A 26775-nucleotide genomic window follows, 5' to 3' on the forward strand; every position below is an offset into this window, starting at 1 on the left:
ATTTCAAATAATTAATAATACTTTTTTACAATGGAAATTGAATTATGTAGTTAAGTTTTCTTGAATATTGGCAACCAACAAAATTGGCAATGGATGTCCATCCAAATCTGTCTATCTCTCTGTCTGTCTGTCTATCAGAGGTCTATCTATTCAACAACAACAAGGATCTGCCTATCATTCATTGGAATTTAAACTATACATTGTTCCTGAAAAAAAAACTGTCAGTGTGTCCATTGTGGACTCTGCTTTAGGGTTATGACTTTACTTCAAAATTGGTCTAAACAGCTCCTAATATTCACTAAAATATTAATGTCAAGCTCTTATAGAGAAGTTAAACTACAAGAACAGAAATATTCTCTGCAGAATTCCAAGACCCACGTCCTTTCTCTCCTGCCTAAAGATGACTTGGGAAAATGAGCTGCGAATCAAGTTATCGGAAGAGCTATAGTCTGAAGCCCTTGCTAGAGTTAATTCTACTTCTGTATGTGCTCGGCTGAGTCTTATTCAGCTAAAAGTCTTTCATCTAATTCATCTTACCAAAGCTAAACTTCATAAATTGTTTCCAGAAACAGGGGACTACTGTAACAGATGCTCCTTTTCTCCCGCCGATCACACCCATACATTTTTTAGCTGCCCAAAACTGGCCTCATATTGGGCTTCTTTTTTTGACTTCATGTCGAGAGCTCTGCACGTTTCTTTATCTCCATGCCCTCTAGTCGCCATTTTTGGTGTGTCTCACTCGTCATCCATCACGAGACAGAAAGCAGAGGTTATTGCTTTTGCTTCACTTATTGCTAGAAGGTGTATTTTGTTGCATTGGAAGTGTCATTCCTTTCACTTGAAAAATTGAAATATTCGACCCGGGGCTCAACTGATAAGTTTTATAAAATATGGAACCCTATTTTGAATCTTTACGACTCTGTATCCTCACTAGATTCTGACTAAATATATCATGGGTGTGCAAGTTTTTTTTTAGTTTTTTTTTTTAGTTTTTATTATTATTTAGTATAATCGCATGAGACTGCCGATATTTTCCAATCCTCTTGGGTGGGGTGGGGGGAGGGGTTTGGGTGGTGGTTCTTTTTCTTTCCTCATTTAGTTACATGTTGTTAGGGAATGTGTAAAAGATAAATGTGCAGACAATGTTTTCTCTTTTATGCTTGTCTCTTTAATGATTTAATGTACACTTTTTTTTTGTCTACTCTGTACAATAAAAACTGTAAAAAAAAAAAAAAAGAATTCCAAGACCCATTCTTCACAATCATATTTAATATAAAGACACGGTCATTATCTTAGAAAGTGGGAGACGAGGAGGGGGGATTAATTATAGGTCTCTCTGAACACTACGATCAGAACAGTGAGTCTTTTAGGAGTCCTGCTACCTCTAAATATTTTAATTTCTCTGTAAAACTCATAATTGTCTCTCCCTCTCTTCTTTAGTGGTTCTCAGTGGTGTCTAAAGAGCTTGATGCTGGCAGCAAACCTTTAATGCACCGAGCCATTTCACTACATTTCTCACTTAGCAAACAATTTCTTATCCAAAATAATCTAAAGCAGTTAAGCATCTTGCAAATAGGTCAGAATAGTGGTTGTGAATCTTCCCCTTTGAGATTTGGACCCAAGAGGTCCGGGTTTGGCTAGTTATTGTGGATGGATGTCACTTTGTAAAAAAGAATGACAATAAAAGGTAATTCAAAAAGGAAGTTATCAAACCCTACTATAGCAAAAAATGGACTGAAATTATATCAAGTCATTTTGCCATACACACCACACAAACATGAAAACCAATAAGGTTTGTTCTCGTTTGTTATGCGGCACATTTGAGCTTCTGCAAGAATCAATGAGGTTCAGTTGAGCTTCTGTTTATGTTCGCTGATCAATGTTTATATGTGAATAAAAGCCTAAAATCAGTCTGTTTATCGTATGAAGTGATCGTGTCTCTTCAGAAAATTTGGACTAAACCGATTTTGGAGTAATCTAAAAGATTACTTTTACAATCTCTTTATGAACTTTTTGAAGCATCAAAGTGGTAGTTGCAAAGCTGTCAATGAAGAGTAGAACTGGCTCAGATTTTATTAAAAATATCTTCATTTGTGTTCCGAAGATTGTAGAAAGTCTTATGGGTTTGGAACGACATAAGGGTGAGTAAATGACATCATTTTCATTTATTGTGTGAACTAACCTTTACGGTCCAAATCCAACTTGGACATGCCCAAACAAAAAGGGCAACTGAGTGATTAGAAGAATTAAACAATAGATAATAATAATCTTGTAGATCATTAGACAACATGACATTATGGTTACCTTGAAAGCCTCTCTAAACTTTCATAAAAGACTTTAAAAAATGTCAAGGTTTCCACAAAAATATCAAGCAACACATCCGTTTTCAACATTGATAATATTAATAACAATAATAAGAAATGTTTCTTGAGAACTAAATCATGATATTAGAATGATTTCTAAAGGATCATGTGACAATGATGCTGAAAATTCAGCCTTGCCATCACAGGAATAAATGACATTTTAAAATGTATTAAAGTATAAAACAGTTATTTTAAATTGTAATCAAATTTTACCATACTGATTTTACAGTATTTTTGATCAAATAAATGCAGCCTTGGTGAGCATAAGAGACTACTTTAAAAAAAATAAAAAAATAAATGTTACCGCCCCCAAACTTTTGAATGGCAGTGTACCTTCATACAAAATCACTAGTCATTAGATAGTCATTAACTACCTGGGCAACAATGCAACAACACAAACCAACTATACGATTAAATATTAGGAATTTGATGTAGCGTCTCCAAAATTTTGTTCATCAAATGGTTTCACTGTCCATCTCTCTCTTACTTTGTGTCTGTCTATCGCTTTCAATTTGTCTCGACCCTTTAGTAGTCTGATCCCTTGCAGTACGTGGCAGTTTAACTCCTCAAAGAGCAGGTAAATGCTTAACACTCATCCTCTTTATCCCCAACACACACACACACACACACCTCACAACAATGTTCATTGTTCACTTACTCTACTAACACACAAACATGGGAAAGCATATACACTTTGTCCCACTGTATACAGTACAGTTGTAATTGAAATTATTCAACCACAAATAAGCAAATAAGGTTTATTGGCCAAATTTACACACTTTCAGCTGTTTGTAATGAACAAATCAAACAAGAGTAGCTAATTGAAATGGCTCCTGTGTGGATGTTTCAAGGGATTGGATCATTTTGAGAATGCAAAGTTGCATTTTCAGTTGAATGTGCAGAAACCACTTGTGACATTTGTTGTGTTGAGGGATTTCAATTACTCTTGTTTAATTTGTTCATTGCAGCTATAAATTATATATATATATATATATATATATATATATATATATATATATATATATATATATATATATATATATATATATATATATATATATATATATATATATATATATATATATGTAGTATATGTATATAGTATAGTAGTCTTTTTAAAGTTGATGAAAAACAATGTACATGAAAGATGTAAGGAAAAATGCATCCATGTGTAGTCCATTATTATCTACATTACAATCCAGCTGTTACTAATCCTAATCTTGACATTACATAATCAGATGGCTTTGTTCCACTCCACAAGACCAGGATTTGCTCCTACAGTGATGCAAGCACTTTTCATTTTACATGACATGCATGTTTCTGTGTGTGACGACTGTATTTTAAACCAAAAATGTGTCATTCTCCTGCTGTTCAATTGACATTTGACCTAAACTGTGTCACTAGTAAATTTTTAAATATTTAATTAAACAAATATATTTTCTGTTCATGTGTCACATAAGCATTTCCTAACCATATCAGTGAATCAGGAATCATAGAAATATAATACTAACATTTGAGCGGTGATCTCTAGATAATAGCTGTCACACCAAAGCCTCTATTTTGGGCACGTAAGCCTCTTAAGAGAGGGCAGATTTTAGTCCATATCGACTGATTTAGTATACTCTGTTATGACCTCAGGAAACCCCAATAAAACAACACCAAGAAACTCCAATAAAAACAAACTGGAAAACATATTTGTTTTTGTTTGTAGAGCAACTCAATTTAAAACAGTGACACAGCTCTTTGTGGCATTATTTAAATATTAGTTAAACAAATATATTTTATATAATCTGAGAGACCCATTTACATGACCGTTTAAGTTTAATTCTAATTTTTAATACCCAAATGTGCACATGATGTTAACATGGACTCTGGAGTTTTCAACTATGTTCCAAAAGTAAACCTAACATTTCCCAGTTATCTTACACAACCAAACTGAGGTGATATATATGTAAAAAATAATACAACTAAGTCATTTGTGCAGTTACGGAGACTTAATGGTTTGTCAGATAAAATCAACTTCAGACTTTAATATTAATTAAATTAATAAAAATCTAATAAAAATATGAATACTAATAAAAACTGTAACAAAACAGGACACTTTAGTCCAAAACACATTAACTACTGCAGAACCAGTGCAATGAATGTGATTTATTTTTATTTACACATTATATTTAAATTAAGTGTGAAAGCATCAAATCTTGTTGAAATGGAAAACATGTACAGTGAACTACAGGAAACGTATGATCTCTGTAATTGCAAACAAAGTTTCTGTACCAAATATTAAGGTCTGCTTTTCTGATGTATCAAATACTTATGTCATGCAATAAAATGCAAATAAATTACTTAAAAAAATCATACAATGTGATTTTCTGGATTTTTGTTTTAGATTCCGTCACTCACAGTTGAAGAGTGATTTGTACTATGATAAAAATGACAGACTTCTACATGCTTTGTAAGTGGAAAAACCTGCAAAATCAGCAGTGTATCAAATACTTGTTCTCCCCACTGTATTTAATGACAGACACTATATTGGCAAACTTATGTGACAATGCATTTGTGTGAGTGTTCCACCTGGAAAAACACTTGTAACCTAATCTATTGAAGATGTCCCAATACCTGGACAGAATGATGATACATTAATTTTGCCTGTCATCTCTGGGAATCATATTCAAACTGGCCATCTATATCAGCACAGTCTAGCCACAGACAGAAATGACTGCTGGGAATATTGCGTCCGCTCTAAATGATAGTGTGGCAGTTTTCTGCATAATGTGTCACACTAACAAGCCTTTCACATTTACTCATCTGAAACCTCCTGCTAGCCTCTTGCTATTAATACCTCTCTCTTTCTTTAATACATTCACTTTGCCCTTCTATTCTCTACACACAATGCTGCTTCAATCCCTAAGAGAAAGTGTGTTATGTGTGTGTGGATTTTAACCTGCCGATCATTCACGAGTGCTGAGCAGCAGGACAATAATCCAGGCACAGAGGAACCTCCGTCTGAAGAGAACACGCACACAAAGCTGAGCCACTAGCCTAAAATCCAAACACACTATCCCTATAATTATACAACACTTTCTCAAAAGAACATTGCTTTTGATTTCAGGCTTTCCGACCAACATATAGCCAGACAGAGTGCCCGATATCAAGTGTTTTATTACTTCATGGTTGTAAAAGGTTATAAGAACATGTTTATAGTTAATGTGATAGACTAAACCTTTGCTTATTCTGCTAGGACACCTGTGTCCATACACAATACGGTCCATAAAGTTTGGGGTTGTTAAAGATTTCTTATGTTATTGAAAGAAGTCTCTTATCCTAACCAAGGCTACATTTATTTGATCAAAAATACAGTGAAACAGTCATAATGTAAAATATTATTACAATTTAAAATAACTAGCCTAATTTATTCCTCATTCTGAGCAGCCATTTCTCCAGTCTTCAGTGTCACATGGTCCTTCAGAAATGTTTCTTATATGCTGATTTGGTGCTCAAGAAATATTTCTTACTATTATCAATGTTGAAAACAGTTGTGCTGCTTAATATTTTCATGGAAACTTATTTTCAAGATTCTTGAATGAATAAACAGTTCAAAAGAACAGCATTTATTTGAAATAGGAATCTTTTGTAACATTAATAAATGTCTTCGATGTAACTTTTGATCAAATTAATGCATCCTTGCTAAATAGAAGTATTAAAATCTTTTAAATGGTAGTGTATACACGACACCTCATTATTTAACAATGGTAAACATTATATAATTAAACTTCCTAAAATTTTACTTAATATTTACTCAGAAGTTCCCTCAAAAACTTGAATTAAAAAATAGAAAGTCAGTAATTTGCACAGTCAAGTAGTACCAAACAAAAACATATATGAACCAACACTTCTCTGACCACTAACATCTCAAGTCAACATGATCAAACCACTTATATGGTTGCCAAAACATTTCACAATGATGGCCACTATATATATATATATATATATATATATATAAAATCTTAACACAAACTCTCAGGCCCTTAAAAATGGACCTTCCCAAGAGGGAGTAGTTTCCCTGATCTCTTCAGGGCCTGGACCTTTAATTAACCCTTATATGAAGTAGTTAATGCTTATATGCATCTTATATGCATCTTATAAGGTCTTATAAGGGTCTTATAAGGTCTTATAAGTGTCTTATTAACTGTTAATTACTGCTTATTACAAGCACCTTAAAATAAAGTGTTACCATATATATATATATATATATATATATTAACCACTTACCACTAATAATGTTTAAAAATTACATTAACCTAATCTAAATATGTCAATCTGAAAATAATGACAATATTGGAATAAAATGGACAACTAAACAGTTGTGCTTTATGAATCGAAGAATAAAATGCTTTAAATGTCAATCTTTCTGTACACTCCCAGTCCTATTCTCTCTCTCTCTCTCTCTCTCTCTGGTAATCACTGTAACTGCAGCTGATTCTCACAGCTCTTCCTGAGCAATTGCCAAAATTCTCTATGGAACAATCAGAAAATCGGGGACAATTTCTGGGACGCACAAAACCTCACGAGAGGCCATCAAAAAGCTATTTAACATTTGCCTTTACAACAGAAGAGGGTCAAAGGTAAGAGAAACTGAAGTGTGTGTGTAATTTAAAGCAGGAACAAATAAAACATCAACAAACATAATTTTCTACTCTGAAGAAATAGAGAACATAAACAGGTCTAACTTTTATATAGAAACAAAGTTACCCTTTACCCTAAAATAAATATTGTTGTTTATTTATTTATTCATACTGTATATAACATGTCTGCACATCCAGTTTGATGTGCTCATAAACACAATCTTCCATTTTGCACAGCAAAGCAGTTGAGTGTTTTTAAAGTCCTTGAGCAAAAGGACATGCATTAGGTGCAAATGTGAGTGTTATGGTACAGACATTTCCAAAAGCATGGAAACACAAGACAAAAAACAGCAATACTCACAACATGAAGTCCTGTTCCCAGCAGGGCTGGTCTCCTCGCACCGTGATTGTTGTGCTTTTAACATTCTGGACCTTCAGCGTGACGTAAACATTAAACTTGTCTGCAAAATAAGAGATATTAAAACAATAATATCTATTAGATTCTTATATGGTTCACCCAAAAATGAAAATCCTGTCATCACTACTCCTCTTCATGTTGTTCCAAACCTTGGTCTTTCTACCATAGAAAAAAAAGAGAACTCTTCAAGAATTATACTGGCCCACTAAATGTAATTTTTTTTATTTATTTTTTTAAACTTAGTTCAGGAATCCACATTTTTATGCATAAAATAAAGCAACTCATGTGACGACGTCATGGCAATCTGACAAGTATTGTAATGGAAAACTGAGATGTGACATCTTCCTCTAAGTGTGTGTGTGTGTTTATGTGTGTTAAATATTCATGGTTTTATGTAAATGCAACAGTTATTATGTGCAGCGACACAGACAGGTTGAAATAGGCTGTCAGAGGTCAAAACAAGCAGGCATAATTAAACCTAGATATAAAGTGCCACAAGAGCGCAATGAGAGCTGCCAGTACAGAGGAATATGAAGACAAATGCAAATGCATCCATCATCTCTCCCTAAAGCAACTCCCTGTACAAATCTCAATACTAAACATTTTGAGAAACTACAGTCTGATTTGAATAATATGGACACTTTTCATTGATCTTCTGAACAGTGAAATGTTAACAAAGTAACTTTCACAACTCAAAAACTTCTCTAGTCCAAAAAGTCATATTTTAACTGAACTTCAAAACATGTTCAGAGGGGAAAAAGAGTTCAAATAAATGTAGTGTCTGGTTGTTGTGCTCAGAGAAAAAAAGGCAGTGGTCACCCAGGCTGGTCCGGGTAAAAAAGCGGGGCCCAGAGGTGGGATCTCTGAGTGAGGGCCGAGGCGCCCGCAGTTCAGGTTTCATCTCAAGGATGTGGTGTAGCACCTGCAACTCTGCATAGCCAACATATGTGGTCCCTCTTAGGGACCAGTATTCTCTTGTATGGTACAGGACACTTCTCACTTATTTGCAGGCATTTCACAAGATCGCCTTCCTCTTCTTGTCATTTCAGTCCTGATGAAATGTCCATACGGTTTACATTATGAGGAATCCATCTACGACTCCATCAATCCTTATTTCTTTAGGAAACACTTTATACAAAGAAAAAAAAGAAAAAAAGAAACCAACCCACAATCATCCTTTCTCACACACAAAAATGGATACACTTAAAAAAAAAAACCTTTGTCCTACTTTCCTTTTTAGTTATCTTATATTTTCACAAGTTCAACATGTCTAACATCATTTTAAGGCCTGTTTCTTCTGCACACATAATCAATGTAAGTGGGGCAGATTTATTTCAAGGCCCATATCAACAGGTTAGAGGTCTTCAACATTTTTTAGGCAATGGACATACAATGGTTTGTTGCATTTTACTATTCAACAGTTTGGAGTTGGTAAGATTGTTTTAATGTATTTGAAAGAAGTCTCTTATGCTCACCAAGGCTGCATTTATTTGATCAAAAACAGAGCAAAAACAGTAATATTGTGAAATATTAATACAATTCGAAATAACTGCTTTCTATTTTAATATATAATAAAAAGCAGTTTACTCCTGTGATGGCAAAGCTGAATTTTCAGCATCATTACTCCAGTCTTCAGTGTCACATGATCCTTCAGAAATCATTCTAATATGCTGATTTAGTGCTCAAGCAACATTTCTATTTATTATTGGAAAACATATTTTCAGGATTCTTTGATAAATGGAACAGCATTTAGTAGATATATATATATATATATATAATATATACACTCACCGGCCACTTTATTAGGTACACCTGTCCAACTGCTCGTTAACACTTAATTTCTAAGCAGCCAATCACATGGCGGCAACTCAGTGCATTTAGGCATGTAGACATGGTCAAGACAATCTCCTGCAGTTCAAACCGAGCATCAGTATGGGGAAGAAAGTTGATTTGAGTGACTTTGAACGTGGCATGATTGTTGGTGCCAGAAGGGCTGGTCTGAGTATTTCAGAAACTGCTAATCTACTGGGATTTTCACGCACAACCATCTCTAGGGTTTACAGAGAATGGTCCGAAAAAGAAAAAACATCCAGTGAGCGGCAGTTCTGTGGGCGGAAATGCCTTGTTGATGCCAGAGGTCAGAGGAGAATGGCCAGACTGGTTCGAGCTGATAGAAGGGCAACAGTGACTAAAATAACCACTCGTCACAACCGAGGTATGCAGCAAAGCATTTGTGAAGCCACAACACGCACAACCTTGAGGCGGATGGGCTACAACAGCAGAAGACTCCACCGGGTACCACTCATCTCCACTACAAATAGGAAAAAGAGGCTACAATTTGCAAGAGCTCACCAAAATTGAACAGTTGAAGACTGGAAAAATGTTGCCTGGTCTGATGAGTCTCGATTTCTGTTGAGACATTCAGATGTTAGAGTCAGAATTTGGCGTAAACAGAATGAGAACATGGAACCATCATGCCTTGTTACCACTGTGCAGGCTGGTGGTGGTGGTGTAATGGTGTGGGGGATGATTTCCTGGCACACTTTAGGCCCCTTAGTGCCAATTGGGCATCGTTTAAATGCCACGGCCTACCTGAGCATTGTTTCTGACCATGTCCATCCCTTTATGGCCACCATGTACCCATCCTCTGATGGCTACTTCCACCATGTCACAAAGCTCTAATCATTTCAAATTGGTTTCTTGAACATGACAATGAGTTCACTGTACTAAAATGGCCTCCACAGTCACCAGATCTCAACCCAATAGAGCATCTTTGGGATGTGGTGGAACGGGAGATTCGCATCATGGATGTGCAGCCGACAAATCTGCGGCAACTGTGTGATGCCATCATGTCAATATGGACCAAACTCCCTGAGGAATGCTTCCAGCACCTTGTTGAATCTATGCCACGAAGAATTGAGGCAGTTCTGAAGGCAAAAGGGGGTCCAACCCGTTACTAGCATGGGGTACCTAATAAAGTGGCCGGTGAGTGTATATATATATATATATACATACATACATACATACATATGATTTATATTATGATTCTACCTGATTCTGCTCTGTAATCCTAAAACACTAACAGTAATATCAAAACTATTTACTATTATAAATTTACTATTTATCTAACTGTGCTCTATTGCCAAGATGACAAAAAAATATTTGAAATTGAACTCAAGTTTTTCCAAAACCAAACAATGAGGGCTATGCGGTCCACATTTATTGTATTGCACTATATTCTTACTACATATCAACAGTTGTCTCATTTGTTTTTATATTTTCCTCCTGAGGCATTTCCAGAGAAACATCAGAAACATAAAATTCACCACAATTGTAAACTGTCAAGCCGTCTGGGTTCTAAAAGAGCAACAGCGATAACTGTCATCTGGGTGTATATGCATACATTAGTATTAGTGTAATCCTTGAGGGTCAAGTGTCGTGTGATTGTCTAGGTGAGAACTAGACAGCTTTTCTCAAGAGGTAATGCTAGTTTAATGAGAATTCATCCAATTCCTCTCTCTCTCTCTCTATCTGTCAGCAGACATGCTGCAAGACCCTTAAGTGTAATCTCTGTCCCCATGGATTCATCCTCATCCCAGAGCCTGTAGAGAGGGACACGCTTCTACAGCCCGCTCTTGATATGACCACCCTAATGAAGAGCAGAACTGGGGCTGAATGAGAGACAAATAGAGGGATAGAGCTGGAGAAGATAGAAAAAGTCAGAGAAGGGCAATTGATTCTTTGTAAGAGCTGGGCTGATTCTGTGTGTGTGTGTGTGTGTGTGTGTGTGTGTGTGTGTGTGTGTGTAGGTCTGTCATTGTTAAAAGGTTAGAAGGGATTCAGCTAAAGTGTTAGAGCAAATATTACTCAATAGACTATCTTCTCATAATAAAACATCTCTGACCTTGCAGGTTAAGTACAAACCCTTTAAATTAAAAGTTAACAGGTACACAAAGAACAGTAAGCAAAAGGAGTGTCTGGTTTAAGTCACAAAAGGAGCCATTTGCAACATTTGATAATCTAGGTCTCTCTCCGCTAGTTATTCTCCCTTACTCCTCAAATGTCCCCAAGCAAATAATTAAGTGCCATTGTGCCCATCCCAGCTGAAAACAACAGTTAGTTACCAGCATATGTTGTCATTTGCATGCTGGAGATGGTGGTGTACTGGTGTGGCATCTTAACTAGCTTGATTACTAGGCTTCTTAAACAGCCGTCCTTGAACATTACACTTAAAGGCACACTATGCAGGAATTCCGTTTTTGTCAAACAGCGACCCCTAGAGTCGCTGTGGAGTACTTGTATTTAACGTTACTGTCGTAAATACCACTCATGCAGAGCGTCTCTGCCATAGACTGGTCTCTGCACTCACGGCCTGATACCCCTTTGAAGCTGTTATATTAAGGTACAAATCTTGCATAGTAGGGGTGTGACGAGACGCTTATCTCACGAGACGAGACTAGACACGAGATTGGGTTCACGAGAACGAGACGAGACGAGATTTTTGCACAATTTTTCAGAAATCCTCAATGACAAAATTCATGGCTGGAAAAATAGTATGCAGGTGCATTTTTCAATGTTTTAACTAATAATCTTCTAATGCATGTCATTTCAGGTCTACTTTATGAGTATGAATTATCAAATGCATTGAAAGAAAACAATATTCAAGCACTGTAAAAGGTTTTTATTGACTGGCTTTTCTCCTGTATAATTTCACATTAGTCTCTTCAGACCTTACTGTACATTTAAGAGCTTTCAGAACTTCTGATTGAGGCTGTGTGTGACCTCCTAACTGAACTCCTTTTAACACACATTTAACAGAGAAATAAAAACCGTATAAATAACAAAAATAAATAACTGTTTTCTCTTAGTCTTATTAAGTGCAAACAATAAGTGCGAGTGCAACCATAATCAAAGTTAGCACACAGACTCTTTATAATTGTTGTGAAATTGCGGTTTTATTTTGCACCGGCAGTTATAGGGTTAATGCGGTGAGTTGGGAAAAGGCCGAGAGAAACGAGGCTGGTGTGTTTGTCTCTACAGTTGTTCTTGCGTTCCGATTATAAGTTCAGAAACGGAGCCTCCCTTGTCTGTTGTCCTTTGTACGTTACAGTGCTCTCTCAATATTCACAGTGCAAACTGAGACCATAGCCGCAAATAAACAGTCCAGAGATGGGTATTGGGAGACAGACTATTGTATGTATATGCAGCCTAATTTGTGCGCAATGCACATCAGGGAGCTTGTGTTTTACTTTCACTTACAAATTCGTGACCGCGCGTATAGGGAGCAGCGGTGCTGAGCGCGCATTCTAAATGATAAGACATTTACCAGACGTTTAGTCTGTTGCGCAACGAATCCTCCGCCATCGTCACGCGATCAGTGAACTGTGATTCGTGCCGCACTGATTGCAACGGCAACTCGCGCTGGATGAGCAGAGCAGACTTTTGCACGAGATCTCGTCACACCCCTATTGCATAGTGTGCATTTTTTGCATTAAATAAGAGATCTAGCGCTAAAATGTGTTTTTGAACTCAAGCTGAGCGCTCGTGTCCGCTGCTATCAGTGTCATGGATACAGTGTTCTCTGTGGTGTGCATAGGGTGACCACCCGTCCCGCGTAGCGCGTGCGCGCACAGCGTTTGAAGCCCAATTCATACGTCCCGCAAATTGAGACCATGTCACGAACAATCAATGCTTGCTAAAAAAAAAAAAAAAGTCGGTCGCTCTATATGCTCGAGCCCCAGGCAGCCAAACGAACATTACTTGACAGTTCAGCACGCTACTGTTGCCACACCCACGTGACCTCAGTTGAACTGCTGACTAGGTTGTTATCAACTTTTTCATTGTTGTCATGACAGCGCAGTAAGCGCACCTTCTCGTTCCGTGAACCTCTGGAGTTGTGAGTTAAGAATTTTTTTTTAACTGTTCCTGTGGTGTTGAGCAACTACAATTCCTGTTAATTCCTATAATTTTATTTTATTATTTATTTAAAGTGAATAAATTGTAATGAAAAATAAATCAAATTAAATAGCTAAAGTAAATCGTAAGTGGAAGTGCATCTGTCAATTCATTGAATGTTCAAAATATTATGAATCTTTATTTAGAAAAAATACACATTGGTTGGCCTATTCATGAGCATACATCAGCAATTACACATGTTTAGGGGAATAGGGCATTATTAATATACCATAAGGTGCGTGCTAGAAATGGGTAAACCACTATCAGAGTCTGCCCGTGGGGTGGGGGCACCGCCGCGCGCCAGGCAGTGTCCCACATTGTCCCTCAGAAACATACCCCTTGTCCCCCCTTGGGCTTATTAGCAGGTGGTCACCCTAGGTGTGCAGTCTTCACTCGGACGCGCTCTTCAATCTATCGCCGTTGCGGAGACTCACTATTCATTCCGGTGAAATCACAAAATAAAATGCACAAAAACGTGTCCCTGCTTGATATAGACTGTAACCACTGATGAACATATTCAGTTTTGATGAGAGAGAAAAAACTTAGAACCTGTAACCTCTGACACGCTTGGCAAAAGATCTACCACTAGACCATTAAAGAACTCAAACAAAACTTGCGGATTGATGCATTTATTACGAGTTGAGCACAGAGGCTCATTCTCTTTTCCTTTTCCTAGTCTCTTCCGACCGCGTTTTCTTTGCTTTTTCCATCGTAGAGTATCACGTCTGAAATGCGCACAAGTGTCTTTGTGCTTCATATGCATATGTTGTTGTTGATGTGTGTGACGTCGTTGCCGTAAAGCATTTTGTGATTCTCGCGAGATTTGTCGGGGGCGCTCCTCTCAAACTTGCATTGGTTTTTCAAGCGGCGTCCCCCCCAAGCTTTACTACCAGGATGATTCGCCCTACTATGAGTTTGTTTACCACCGAAATTACATTGAAGCTGTTATATTAAGGTACAATTCTTGCATAGTGTGCCTTTAACACTGGGTTAACATCTTTTTTGACCTTTGGTTAAGAAACATTCCACACTTTTGTATTATGTCCAGAGCAAAGTGAGCTGCCAAAAGTATACAAAGATTGATTAATAACACAGGGTAAAGTAAAAACAATGTGGGAAAAAGGTTATTACGTAAACCCAGGCTTTGTTGGGCAACAGCATGGCTTAGTCAACCATCCATACCAGCAGCAATCCAGAACCAATCAACATAAAGCAATCATCTTAAGCTCCTTTTACACAGAGATTCCAGAAAATACACTGATAATGTGTCCCAGGATTTGTCCAGGGATAGTTCGATTTTGGTTCATTCATACTGCCAGTGGTTTTCTGGAATCTGTGTGTGCATTCACACACATCACGTAAAAACATGTGACATCGATGTGACGTGCAATTTACGGGTGCGAGTTTGGTTATAGAATCGGTTGCTACTCCCTTAAATAACTGAACTGTGTGTGAACGTCACCGTATTACAAATACAGAAGAGCTTGAGATTGTCTACGCTGGACGCGGCAAAGCGACTCTTGCAAATCTATTGGTTCTTTGTGTTAGAAGTAACGCAAGTGCTTAAAGTAAGTCAGAAATAGAACTTTAGTTTATTGTTGGGAATTTGTGTGACATGTCGCCTTGCCTCGCATCCAGTGTAGACAACATCACTGATTATAATGAGTTCTATCTGCTTTTGTTGAGTCACGCTGCTCTGGTGTAGGGGCCCTCTCATACACCCCGCGCAATGCGGCCGACGCAAGTGTTTTTTGCTAGTTTCAGCCCGATGCAGTTATCAATTTCACGTCCTGCACCACGCTGTTTAAATAGCAAATGCATTTGCAACCATTTGTGCACCCATGATTAGAAACGAGGTGTGTTCAGGCATATTGTTGACGCGTTGCTATTTTGAGGCAACTGAAATAGAGTGCACCATTGACCAACAAAAATAATGTGCGCATAGGAGGGTCCACGAGTGTACACTCTGCTTATTACACACACAGGGACGCGCAGCAGCACACAAACTAGCCAAATATTAAAAATAAAAGGATTACAATGTAAAAGATTATTATTGTGTACATAAAGATATGGTGGAATCCAGCTTGTCCCGTAGATGGTCTGCTTGCGAGCTTTAGCCTCACGCACGGGCAGATCCGTTTCCTCTCTGGAGACGCGTTCAGTCTTTCTGCTTGCAAATTCCGCCATGTAAACAGCGAATCTGCCATGGCGCGAGCACAACTGGCTTTTAAAGGGAATGGGAGATGAGAATCTTATTGGTTTATTGCACGTTACGCCCAAAACACACCCATTACTCATTAAGAGAATAGGGATAACCCTTTTAAACAATGCATGGGGCGCCGACCAAGCGCTTAGATCATTAAAATAGGGCCCATGGTGTCAGAGGGTTCCCTTGGGCTGTGTATTCAAGAACAAAACATTTAGAATGAATAAACTAAAAAGTAAAATGGAAGTAACAGCATGTGTATTGCTGTGGAACATAATTTCTTTCATGTTTTCTGTATTTTTTATATACATTTCTAAATAAAACAAGTTGGCTTAAATGCATGGGCTTTTTAGAGTCATTTCATAATTTGAAAATAAATATTTGCCAAAGTTAGTTGCAGCTTGAAATCTGCATTTCACAAAATTAAAGACTGAGGACTCAAGGACAGCGAGGAAATATACACAAATCTCTTCTTTTTTAACTTTAGACAGCAAAAAAGCTTAATCTTTAACCATTGCTTTTCAAGTTGTAGACCATGTAACAATCCTACAGTCAGGCTGCAGAACCACTGAATCATGTTTGAAGAGAAAAAAAGCCAGCATTAATTGGAAATACAGAAATGAGGTGTGAATTTTGTGATTAATGGTCTAATCTCAGCCTAGGGTGAAGCAGGGAAATGATCAAATATTCATATTATTCTAAATCTCTAATTACCATGTACGTCAGACTCTTTTTGGTGCTTCTCTCTCTCGAACACCAATAAAAATAATACCATCTTCACCAGAAAAAAAACCTTCCCTACACCTAACATTACACTCGGTGTAAGTTACACCTTTACATCTGTACCCATTTAGGTTAGGTTAAGGTTAACTTTATTGTCCATTCTGTTTGTCACAGAGTGGAAATTTGTCTTTGACACTGGTCTCATGCATACAGTAGCATATACATAAATACATCCACATAAGTGCTTAACAACACAACACACACTGACAACACAAACACAGAATTAAAAAGAGTTACACGATTTACATCATTCCAAACATATATACATTTTTTAAATCATCAAAACAATCAATTAAAAAGTGATATAATGCCAACCATTCTCTTGCATTACTTCAGAAAATAGTGCAATTTAAAATAATCACTGCCATTGGAATAAACTATTTTTTTAATACGCATTTCTTCTGGCCAAAGGAATTTTGAGTCAACACCCAGATGGGAGCATTTTAAATGTAGAGTGAAAATTGCTGGGTTTTTTTACCCACTTCCTTTCACAAGATTCCTTTATACACTCTCGATCTCTCTCGCTGTCCCAGAGTGCAAAGGGGCTCCCAGGGATGCCAAACCTGATGAATATTTAATTTTTGATGACTTACGAAAATAAATAAGTCATATTCGCACACGCCTGGGCCTGTACTGCTGACATTTAACAGCTATTTGAAAGAATACTCCCACAAGTGATGTTAAAAATAATACAAAGACACTTCCGTGCAAGCAATAAATATAGCCCATATTACAGAGCACCAGTTAAACTAAAATGGCATCTTTCGCCATATACAGTCCTGGTCAGAATTATTGGCAAATATGAAAAAAGCAGCAACCTCCTTTTGCCACGATAACAGCTCTGAGACTTCTCCTATAATGCCTGATGAGTTTGTAGAACATCTGACAAGAGATCAGAGACCATTCCTCCATAAAGAATCTCTCCAGATACATGTTGATATTCTCTCCTCTTCAGTTTTCTATAAGATTCAGGTCAGGTGACTGGAATCACCATTGCAGAACCCACATTTTGTGCTCAGTGACCCATTTTTATGTTAATTTTGATGATTGTTTTAGATCATTGCCCTGATGCAAGATCCAACCATGACCCATTATAATATTTCTAGCAAAGGCTGTCAAGTTTTGATTTTATATCTGTTGGTTTTTTAAATAATGCATTTTGCCATGTATCTGAACAAGATGTCCAGGACCTTCAGCTTGAACTATCCTCCTGGCACGCATCAGCTGACAATAAGCTGATCCACGTCTATTGGAATATGACGCCTATCATAGCATTCCAATATAAAGTTTTTTCAGTATTAGCAGCTTTATTGCATTGCTCATGAGATAATTACCCTCCTCCATACCCAGCTCCTCCTCTTGTCTACAGTTAGGACTGGGCATTCTGATAGTCCTCTTCGAATCAGACTCATTTATCTTGAATTATGTTGTTACATTCAATTATTGCCATTAAGAACATTAATGAAAGCTACAAAACATTTATGTTGGTTCTGTTCTGGTTATCACTGCACTCCCTGCTCTTATCTATGCTAGGCTGCATGGATGGGTGAGAAGTTCTTGCCCAGAGAAGAACCATACCACCAATACGAACTACTGTATATGCTAGTTGTCAATCATCTTTGACGATAGTGGTCCTGACAGGATTGTTACTTGAGCACCAAATCAGCATATTAGAATGATTTCTGAAGGATCATGTGACACTGAAGACTGGAGTAATGACTGCAGAAAATTCACAGGAAATTCACTTTGCCATCACAGGAATAAATTAACTTCTTCTGACCAAAAACAAATGTGTATTTAGAAAAAGTAATTTTTAGCCCAGAAATAGGTGTTTAGACACCCTGTCTAAATGATAGCCTTCCTGTAGCTCAAACAGTAGAGCGTGCAACGCCAAGGTCATGAGTTCGATTCCCAGGGAAAGCAAGAACTGATAAGAATCAAAATATGTACCTTGAAATGTAATGTAAGTCACTTTAGATAAAACTGTCTGCCAAATGCATAAATGTAAATGATAGGCTTCCTCATTTGATGCAATTAAGCATCACCAGCTGTTAAACTAAAGTGAGACACTTTCACTTTTCAATAAGAATCCCTCAGCAGCAAACATAATAGAATCTTATTAGGAGACAAACTGCATTTGATTCTGGCACAGTATTCAATCCTGTGCTGTGGGTGGGACACTCTGAGAAGAGGCTGAAAAGGCTTTTTCTGTTATTAGCAATAAATTAGATTTCTATGGGCTTATCTGTCACTCAGAAAGACCGCTGTTCATTTGGGAGGCTGATGCTCTGCTGCTGCAGGCGCACACACACTCCCTACCTCTCACCCAGTGATCTTAGTCTCATTTATGGAATAGTCACTCGACATGAGGTCAATCAAGAGATCATGAATTATGCAGTTATGAGGTGCATCATCAGGTAATGAAAAACACCATATATGCATACATATTCTAGATGCACATTCAGATGAATGAAGTGTTTAATGTCTTCTCCACTAGCAGCACCAAAGAGAACCCCACAGATAGTGACTGTCTCTTCAAATAAGTTTTAAATACTCACTAAATGCCACCAACTCATGCCATTGGTTGAGCTGAGGTTTATACATTTAGCCCAGTCTGGGCACTCAAAAAGTAGATTGCAATTCTGTTTGATGCTGCTAGTTGTGGAGAAATTACACACTTCACCTTTAAGGTATTTAGCGGATGGATGGATGGATGGATGGACGGACGGATGATGCAGGGTAGCAGAAGCAGACATTCGTGGTGTGGGTGGCACAAGGAAAATGAGAAGACCCAGACACAGTCAATAAGAACAGAGAAATCCAGAGAGAGAGACAAAAACACTAGCTCATTAGTTTCTCAATAGATTCATTGGTTAGACTGAAAGATATGCATGTACCCATATAGATCCAGTTGCCTTAAGTTGTCACTGTCTGCAATATTTACCTAATCTAACACCCTTTGAACTTCAATATCACCACCTTGTGCCAACAATTCTTGAAATATTTTGTGTCACAAAACCACACATAACAGCAACCATTCAGAATCACACATTCTAGATTAAAACAACTTTCCCCTGGCAGACTGCAGGCTGTCTCTCTGAAATTGCATCATAGACTGGAGCTGGAGATTTTCTCATCTAATTTCTTTCCTATAAAGGGGTCATGAACTGCATTTTTTAATAATGTTTCCTGAGGTGCACTTAAAATGTTATTATGATTTTTACATAAAAATTGTCATAATTTAGTAAATAAAAGCAATTTTCTTTTAGTCCTCTGATTTGAATACTGTGTTGCTCTGTTGTGACACTTCAATGTAAACACCCACACTGCTATGATTGGCTAACACCTTTGCATATGATATACGCAAGTATTACATGTGGAACTCTCTCAAACTTTTACTACATTGTTGCTATTACAGCTGTCGAGATTAACGAATCGTGAAATGTGTTTATTATAGCATTACATTTAGATCTAATCCCATTGCATGAAATCAGTGGCGAGTGAGTATTGGAGCCGATGACAGACATGTCTGTTGAGAGCATGAATGCAGTGATCTCGTCATTGCAACTCGATTTCTCCACTCTCATGAATGCTTTTATCATAACAGTGCAAACACGATGTATATAAGATTGATAATTATCCATTGTGCAGTGTAGACAGCATCATTGATTATAACGGGAGTTTTGACGAGAGTTCACTGTTAAACTCGCGCTGTGTGATTGACAGCTCCAGGGATTATAATGGGAGCCTTCTTTGATTGCTTTCTGTATATAATTTAATCACAATTAAAGTAACTACTAAGAAAAAACAATGAAGTTGGCCGTTTAGTCACTACTGATGCATAAACAGCACTAACTATTTTGAGGCGAACATCTGATTGTACATGAATCATTACACATCAGAGATCACTGACCACAGATTCTGCATTAGAATTAACAGGTTTTGTGTTACGGTTGTTGTGGCATTACTGTCGGGCCCATATCTTACAGTAAAAGTTTGTTTGCAAAGCCTGTGCAAAATTGTGACTGATTCACCAAAGAATTCACAGTGAAATGTACCGAACAAACAAATAATGCTCTACTGAGACATTCACATAGCTGAAAACAAATGACCACTTTCCTAGCACAATCCGAAACGAGTCGTTTTCAGAGCTTGGTTTCAATAAAAGCTGTTTTTGGACTAACAGGGAGGTTTTCAGTTAGGTTCTTAGATAAGGTTCTAAATCTTACTACAGGGTTCTCAAGTCTCACGCATTGGCCGTGAGACACACGCAATTCAACCAGTTCACACGCCACACCGTGTATTTCTCACGCTGAAAAGGCAATGCCAACCAAGTTGTCCTGCAAGCTTTATATATAACGTTGTATACGAGGCGCAGGCACACAAAGTGAAGTTTCCTGCTGCCAGCACGTATCTCTCGGCCAGATTGCGTTAGGCAACATAGACGCGCGCAAACACACGGAAGTTGACGGAACATTCTCGGCCACCGTACGTTCGTTACTAGGTAACCAACAACATTGCGCAAACGCGTCGTGATGGAGAAGGGAAGAAAGCTCGTCTAACATTTTTAGGCTAGAACATTTAATATATAGCCCATCGTATACATTATTATTGATGCAGTCAAAAACTCTACAACTACTTTGCAACCAGGCCAGAAGCTTTGGCTCAGTTTGGCTAGCTTACATTATGAAACTATAAGGGAAATGTTAGTGGGTATGGGGAGGAATGAAAAGGTATTTCTTCATTTTATTTTAAATTATATATTATACTGTATTAATAGTCTTTCTAGTTACATTAAGGCTACATGTATTAAAGCAGAGTGCTCTGGGTAATATTTTATATCCTGTCAAAACATACATTAATCATTGCATTTGTATTTTTCAAAGATGTCAGGGAAAAAGCAAAAAGATATTCGTGTACACACACACAAACACCTTAATACTCTAATATGTCCATTTGTTCACAATGTCCCACCACACAATAAATCATTATACCATTTCGACACATTCAAAATGCAAAAAGATTTGTTTTTCCAAACTGTTTGGAGCAATTTGTTATATTTTTGTAATTTTTGTATATTTGTCATTTTGAAATATAACATTAAAGAGTAGGCTATATTTGATGTGATGAATTGCTCTGTCATTTATCAGATTTACCAATTGTTATAATTTCAATTTGTGCTGGTTAATTATGAACAATGGGTAAAATTGGGGGGCGGGGCTCCATTGGGGCTCCTCCCCTAACCGCATGTGATCTCACTCCAAGCTTTTGATAAAACTTGAGAACCCTGCTAGTACTACAATGACCTCTTACATGTCAAAAGATCAAGGAAAAATTTATTTCTCAATTCATGTCCCCTTAAAGACTGATCACAACTTTATTAAAATTAGTTGCATAGAAAGGTAGATTGGTCTAATTTAAATCTGAAAAGTTTTGATTACCCTTGGATAACTGCTAGTTGGTCAGAGTTAATAAGATAAAGTCTTAACATGATGGCTGTGTTTATGCATAAAATTATCATTTTCATGTTAAGGCTGATAATGGATACATAGCTATATTAAAAACTCTATACTATTTACAGTATAAAAAATTTGATTAATTTTCATATTTGCTGAAGACATCAAGATAATTTTAATAAAAGAAGGGATATAATTGCGTTCAATTCTAGTATCGGCTGTCATGGCTTATATACTTATAAATTAAAGCATTAAAAACAATCAATTAATGTAATTTTGTTTTAAGTGCTCCTCAACAAATCTTATTGCAATTCAAAGTATCAGTCACTGAAAGGCATACACATGTGTGTGTGTGTCTGTATCTCTCATGAGTAAAGAGTGTAATATGTGTTATAGTAGAGTGAAAATCCCCTGACAGTCTAGTGCTTGCCTGCTGGCTAACAAGTAAACCAGTTCACTGTGTCTCTCCAGTCCAGTCCATGCCAAACTGGGCCGCAGCATGAGTCTTGATTCAAGCACTTTATTTTAGCAGCAAACACTCATCTGAATGACAATTGAATGAATGAGGTGTTATTTTTTCCTCTTTAAATCTAAGGCAATTGTAGAGCCACAACTGTTTCATGCATGACGCAAACAGTCCATTACCTGGAGGTCCTTGTAGTTTGGCCTTTTTCACTGAAAAGGAAAGAAAAAAAGACAAAGTAAGTGAAAGTGAGCAGGAAAGTGAGACTTTTTTGCAGTAATACAATACCTGATGAAAGGGACAAAATACAGATACAGACAAAACACTGCTTCATAATGGATTTAACCACATATGTCCAGAGCAAGTTCGAACAAACGACAGGGTTTAATCCCAACAAACCAAACCTTTTCTGGCCCATAGTACAAATTATTAAACCTCTCCCAAATTATTTCCACTAGGCCTACCTGGAGAAAGCGTTAGCATTTACATGTACAACAATGTAATTGCATTTCAATAGGAGCTGTTCGGCTGACACAAGAGTCAAGACCCCCAAAAGTAAGCAATCGTTGTTCAAGGGAACAACCTTAAAGAAGATATTTTGAAGAATATGGGTAACCGAACAGTTGATGGGCCCCTTTGACTTCCATAGTATTGAGGGGGAATAAATACTATGGAGGTCAATGGGGCCCAAGTTTGGTTACCCATATTCTTCAAAATATCTTCTTTAATGTTCAGCAGAAGAATGAAATACAGGTTTGGAAAAACTTTCGAGTGAGTAAAAGATGACAGAATTTTCATGTTTGGGTGAACTATCCCTTTTAAAGCAGCAGAAGGCAAAACAGCGCTCACTTATAATAAACAGAGCAATATTGTGCATTGGCGTGGTGCTAATATAGTTATCGTTCTTGATGTGGGCTTTACATTATTCACAGGCTTTAAAACATTGTAGCAGAAGCAGAACTCCTCTGGTTAAGACGACATGCCATTATCTAAACTTTCGTGAATAGTGACTATCTGCACAGATCTAATACAAGAAAGATATCACTAGATATCCGGCAAGCTTTGAATGCAATTTTTGGTCAGATTAGAAAAGCAGAGGCTACAGAGAGTTTACCACTGGCATGCACACATGTGATGCGGCGGACTCATACACGTAGACCCACACAGCACCAGATGGCCGGAGGATTACACACAAGCTCTATCCCTCCCCCCAACACCAGCATCGTGCTGAATCCATCAAACTTCACTTTCCCCTACTGCCTGTGTTTGCTCTCTACATGTGGAGAACAAACTTCTAAACAAATGAACAGTTCTCAACAATCCAAAGCAACACAAAACAAATCTGAAGCTCTACCCTTTTTTCAGTCTTTTTAAAAAACCTAACCGTAAAACGTGGCCTGGAGCAGAGCGCTGATAGAAAAGGCAGAACATAATGATCCACTGTTGCATTCATGATGAGAGCAAATCATATTTATTTTGTACCGTTATCCCAGAATATCTCTCTATTCATCATCGAGATGTCAGTCTCTTTTGATTTTCTGTATATGCTTCCTCTCTCACGACTGCTGACAGCATGACAGATCTTTGTGACACAAAAGACCTCACAGAACAGCAATTTACTCTCGTCCAGACAAACTAAAATCAATTGTATTGGATTTATAAAGAGAGGAAACTCCTATAGACAGTCTAAAATTGATGGCATGCTCATATGCATGCATTTGGTCACTGGAAATATCAAGTTTGCATACCATTTACATCTAAGGGCAGAATATTTAGCTGCAGTAAACTATTCCAAATCACAATAGATCAACAGAACTGATAAATTAACTAGACTTTTACATTTTCTGAAGAAATGCGAGTGGTGCTTTGCCATGCAAAAGCAGTCACCACCACTATTCGAAGTTGCTCTATATGGTTGCCAGTGGTTTAACACAGTTATAGTCACAATGAAACAGAAGTAACCACATTTTTTTTCTTTCATATTGTGACGTATAAGTGTAACAGATTATTGAAAAAGAAAAATTGTAGGGCGGGGACTTGATTTTATGCATCAACTGATGATTGGATTTTGAGATGTAAGCGTTCCACTCCTAAATGGAGGCAGATAAACGCAAACTAGCAGGGATGGGGTTTAGTAGAGCTAAATAATTGTAAAAGTACTGAAATAAGTCACCGGAAAAAGGTCTGTCATTGTCACTAAAAGATACAATTATGACATATTGATTAATTTTGATTACTTGTAGTGATGGTTCTATCATGACTCTGTTTAAGACATATTGTTGTACATCTCTGTACATGGCCCATCTTTGGACTAACTATAAAAAAGCCAGTCTGCAAAGGCTGCAGGTGGCCTACAATGATGCTTGTCGTGTGCTTTTAAAGCGACCAAGATAGACCAGTGCGAGTGAAATGTTTGTCATAGTTCGAATTAACACTCTACAAGCAACTTTACATGCATTTATAAAATAGATGGGTGAATTTTTATTTAATGCCGACAATAAACATTGCTATGTTAGGGAGATCTGGCTGGTTGCTGGGTTGTTACTTACAGGCTCAAGTCAAAAGAGCCCTCAAGTCTCTATGATATTCACATGTTTAGGTAGGCCTATTGAGATAATGCAAGTGTAGAGGATTATTTTTTCTGATTCTATTGGAGAAATGTGATAAAGTTTAAGGTTTAGGGTTCGTTTAAATTCCCAACTATGAGCAACAGTAATAACCATACCTAAGGTATGGGTAGCCCCATTCCAATCTTACACTATTGGCAGAGAGCCTCCAAGTTGACTAATTTGGCTAATAAATGCAACCTGCGATTAAACGCCTGTGGCCTTATGAAACATCAAAGCGTCAAATGACTGCAGACTTAAAGGGTTAGTTCACCCAAAAAACAAAAATTCTCTCACCCTCAAGCCATTCTAGGTGTATGACTTTCTTCTTTCACCCAAACACAATCAAAGTTATATTAAAAAAATATCCTGGCTCTTCAAAGCTTTATAATGGGAGTGATTAGAGCCTTTTTTTAAAGCTCCAAAAAGTGCATCCATCCTTCATAAAAGTAACCCATACGGCTCCAGGGTGTTAATAAAGACCTTCTGAAGTGAAGTGATTCGTAAGAAAAATATCCACATTTATAACTTTATAAACTATAAACACTAGCTTACGGTAACCTCCGTACTCTAGTTCTAGTCATGACATATTGACGTAAACAAAAACAAAACAAAAGAGTAGCCACGAATTAGAAGTATAAAACTAGAATTTTTAAAGAGAAATTACAGAGGATTTCGATAAGAGAAGAGGAGTTTGAGTTTCTTGCCCAGCCCTATTTGTTTTAATCGTGAGAGACGTCTACTCTCACCTTACGCTACTCCTAAATCCTACATCATGCGTCGGGTCAGAGGTCACATTACCGACTGAATTAGACTCACGTACGGCCGTTACTGGAAGCCTGTGATTATGGTTTATATAAGTTAAAAATAGGGATATTTTTCTTACAAATATGCATCGCTTCGCTTCAGAAGGCATTTATTAACACCCCGAAGCCATATGGATTACTTTTATTATGGATGGATGTGCTTTTTGGAGCTTCAAAAACATACCATTAAAGGTTCTCTAAGCGATGTCGGGTGACGTCACTTCTTGTTGACATTTAAAGTATTGTCAAACAAAACCATAGACAGTATAAGAAGTGGACAGAGCCATCTCATTGGAACTCAGTTGAGACAGTTGAAGCCCATTTTTAGCGATTTTTGAGCACTTCCGTTCCTGACGCGCAGACTCAAACCGACTCAAACTAAGCTTGATGACGTGCGCAATCTGTCTGACAGACGTGAATCTTCTAGTAGCTGTGCGTGAAAATTGCCAACGTTAATCTTGCAGAGACGGGGAACTTGAGCAAAGAGTTCTTTGGCGTGAGTGAGCAGGAGTAAGTATTCCGTTGCTTTTATGGACTCATTATCTATGGGCTTCTCCCTTGACGGGACGTCCCCCCGATTGCCTGCGAGCTTCTCCTCCTGTCTGTACGGTAATTTCTGTACAGCGCGACAGAGAGTCGAGTGGTTATGACGCAATCGTTAGCCTATTTTTACAAAAACTGTTTCTTCTACGGGGCCATAATGTAACATAGAAGGTAATGGAGCCCTTTATACATTGTCGTGTTTCTTTAGAAATAAATAATGGACAAATGGAGTCTTTAAACGTCTCAGATGTAAAGTTATTCGCTGTCAAAGTGACGCCAAAATGAATGGGAGTCAATAGAAATGCTAACACAAGTGAAGTTCTGCTACAAGATGGCGGCACCCGGCCGGCTTCAACTTCCGGTCGATGGATTACCCCCTTGAACAAAACGGAGGCTAGCTAGACCCTCCCTCCTCCTCATCCGCGCACTAACCCCCCAAACCCCGCAAACCCCGCCCCCAAGTCCTTCTTGTCGGTGATTGGCTGGAAGTGTTTGTCATGTTTCGTGGAGCGGGTTAGCCCAGTTTGTTTTTGTTGCTGTTTGTGGAGCCT

The 26775-nt window shown here is 37.6% G+C and overlaps 1 protein-coding gene across 1 annotated transcript in view; it reads right to left on the reverse strand.

The window, feature by feature from the left end:
* LOC130097148 (protein unc-13 homolog B) overlaps positions 1-26775 on the reverse strand; it is a 112779-nt gene that overhangs the window by 84798 nt on the left and 1206 nt on the right. Inside the window, exons 2-3 of the mRNA XM_056263878.1 lie at positions 22452-22481; positions 7350-7449 (exon numbers count right to left, since the gene is read on the reverse strand). Coding sequence (XP_056119853.1) covers positions 7350-7449; positions 22452-22481 — 130 coding nt within the window. The remainder of the gene's footprint in view (positions 1-7349; positions 7450-22451; positions 22482-26775) is intronic.

Source organism: Rhinichthys klamathensis, unplaced genomic scaffold, assembly GCF_029890125.1.
Source record: "Rhinichthys klamathensis goyatoka isolate OS25496 unplaced genomic scaffold, OSU_Roscu_1.1 h1tg000210l_1, whole genome shotgun sequence".
Lineage (NCBI taxonomy): Eukaryota > Metazoa > Chordata > Actinopteri > Cypriniformes > Leuciscidae > Rhinichthys > Rhinichthys klamathensis.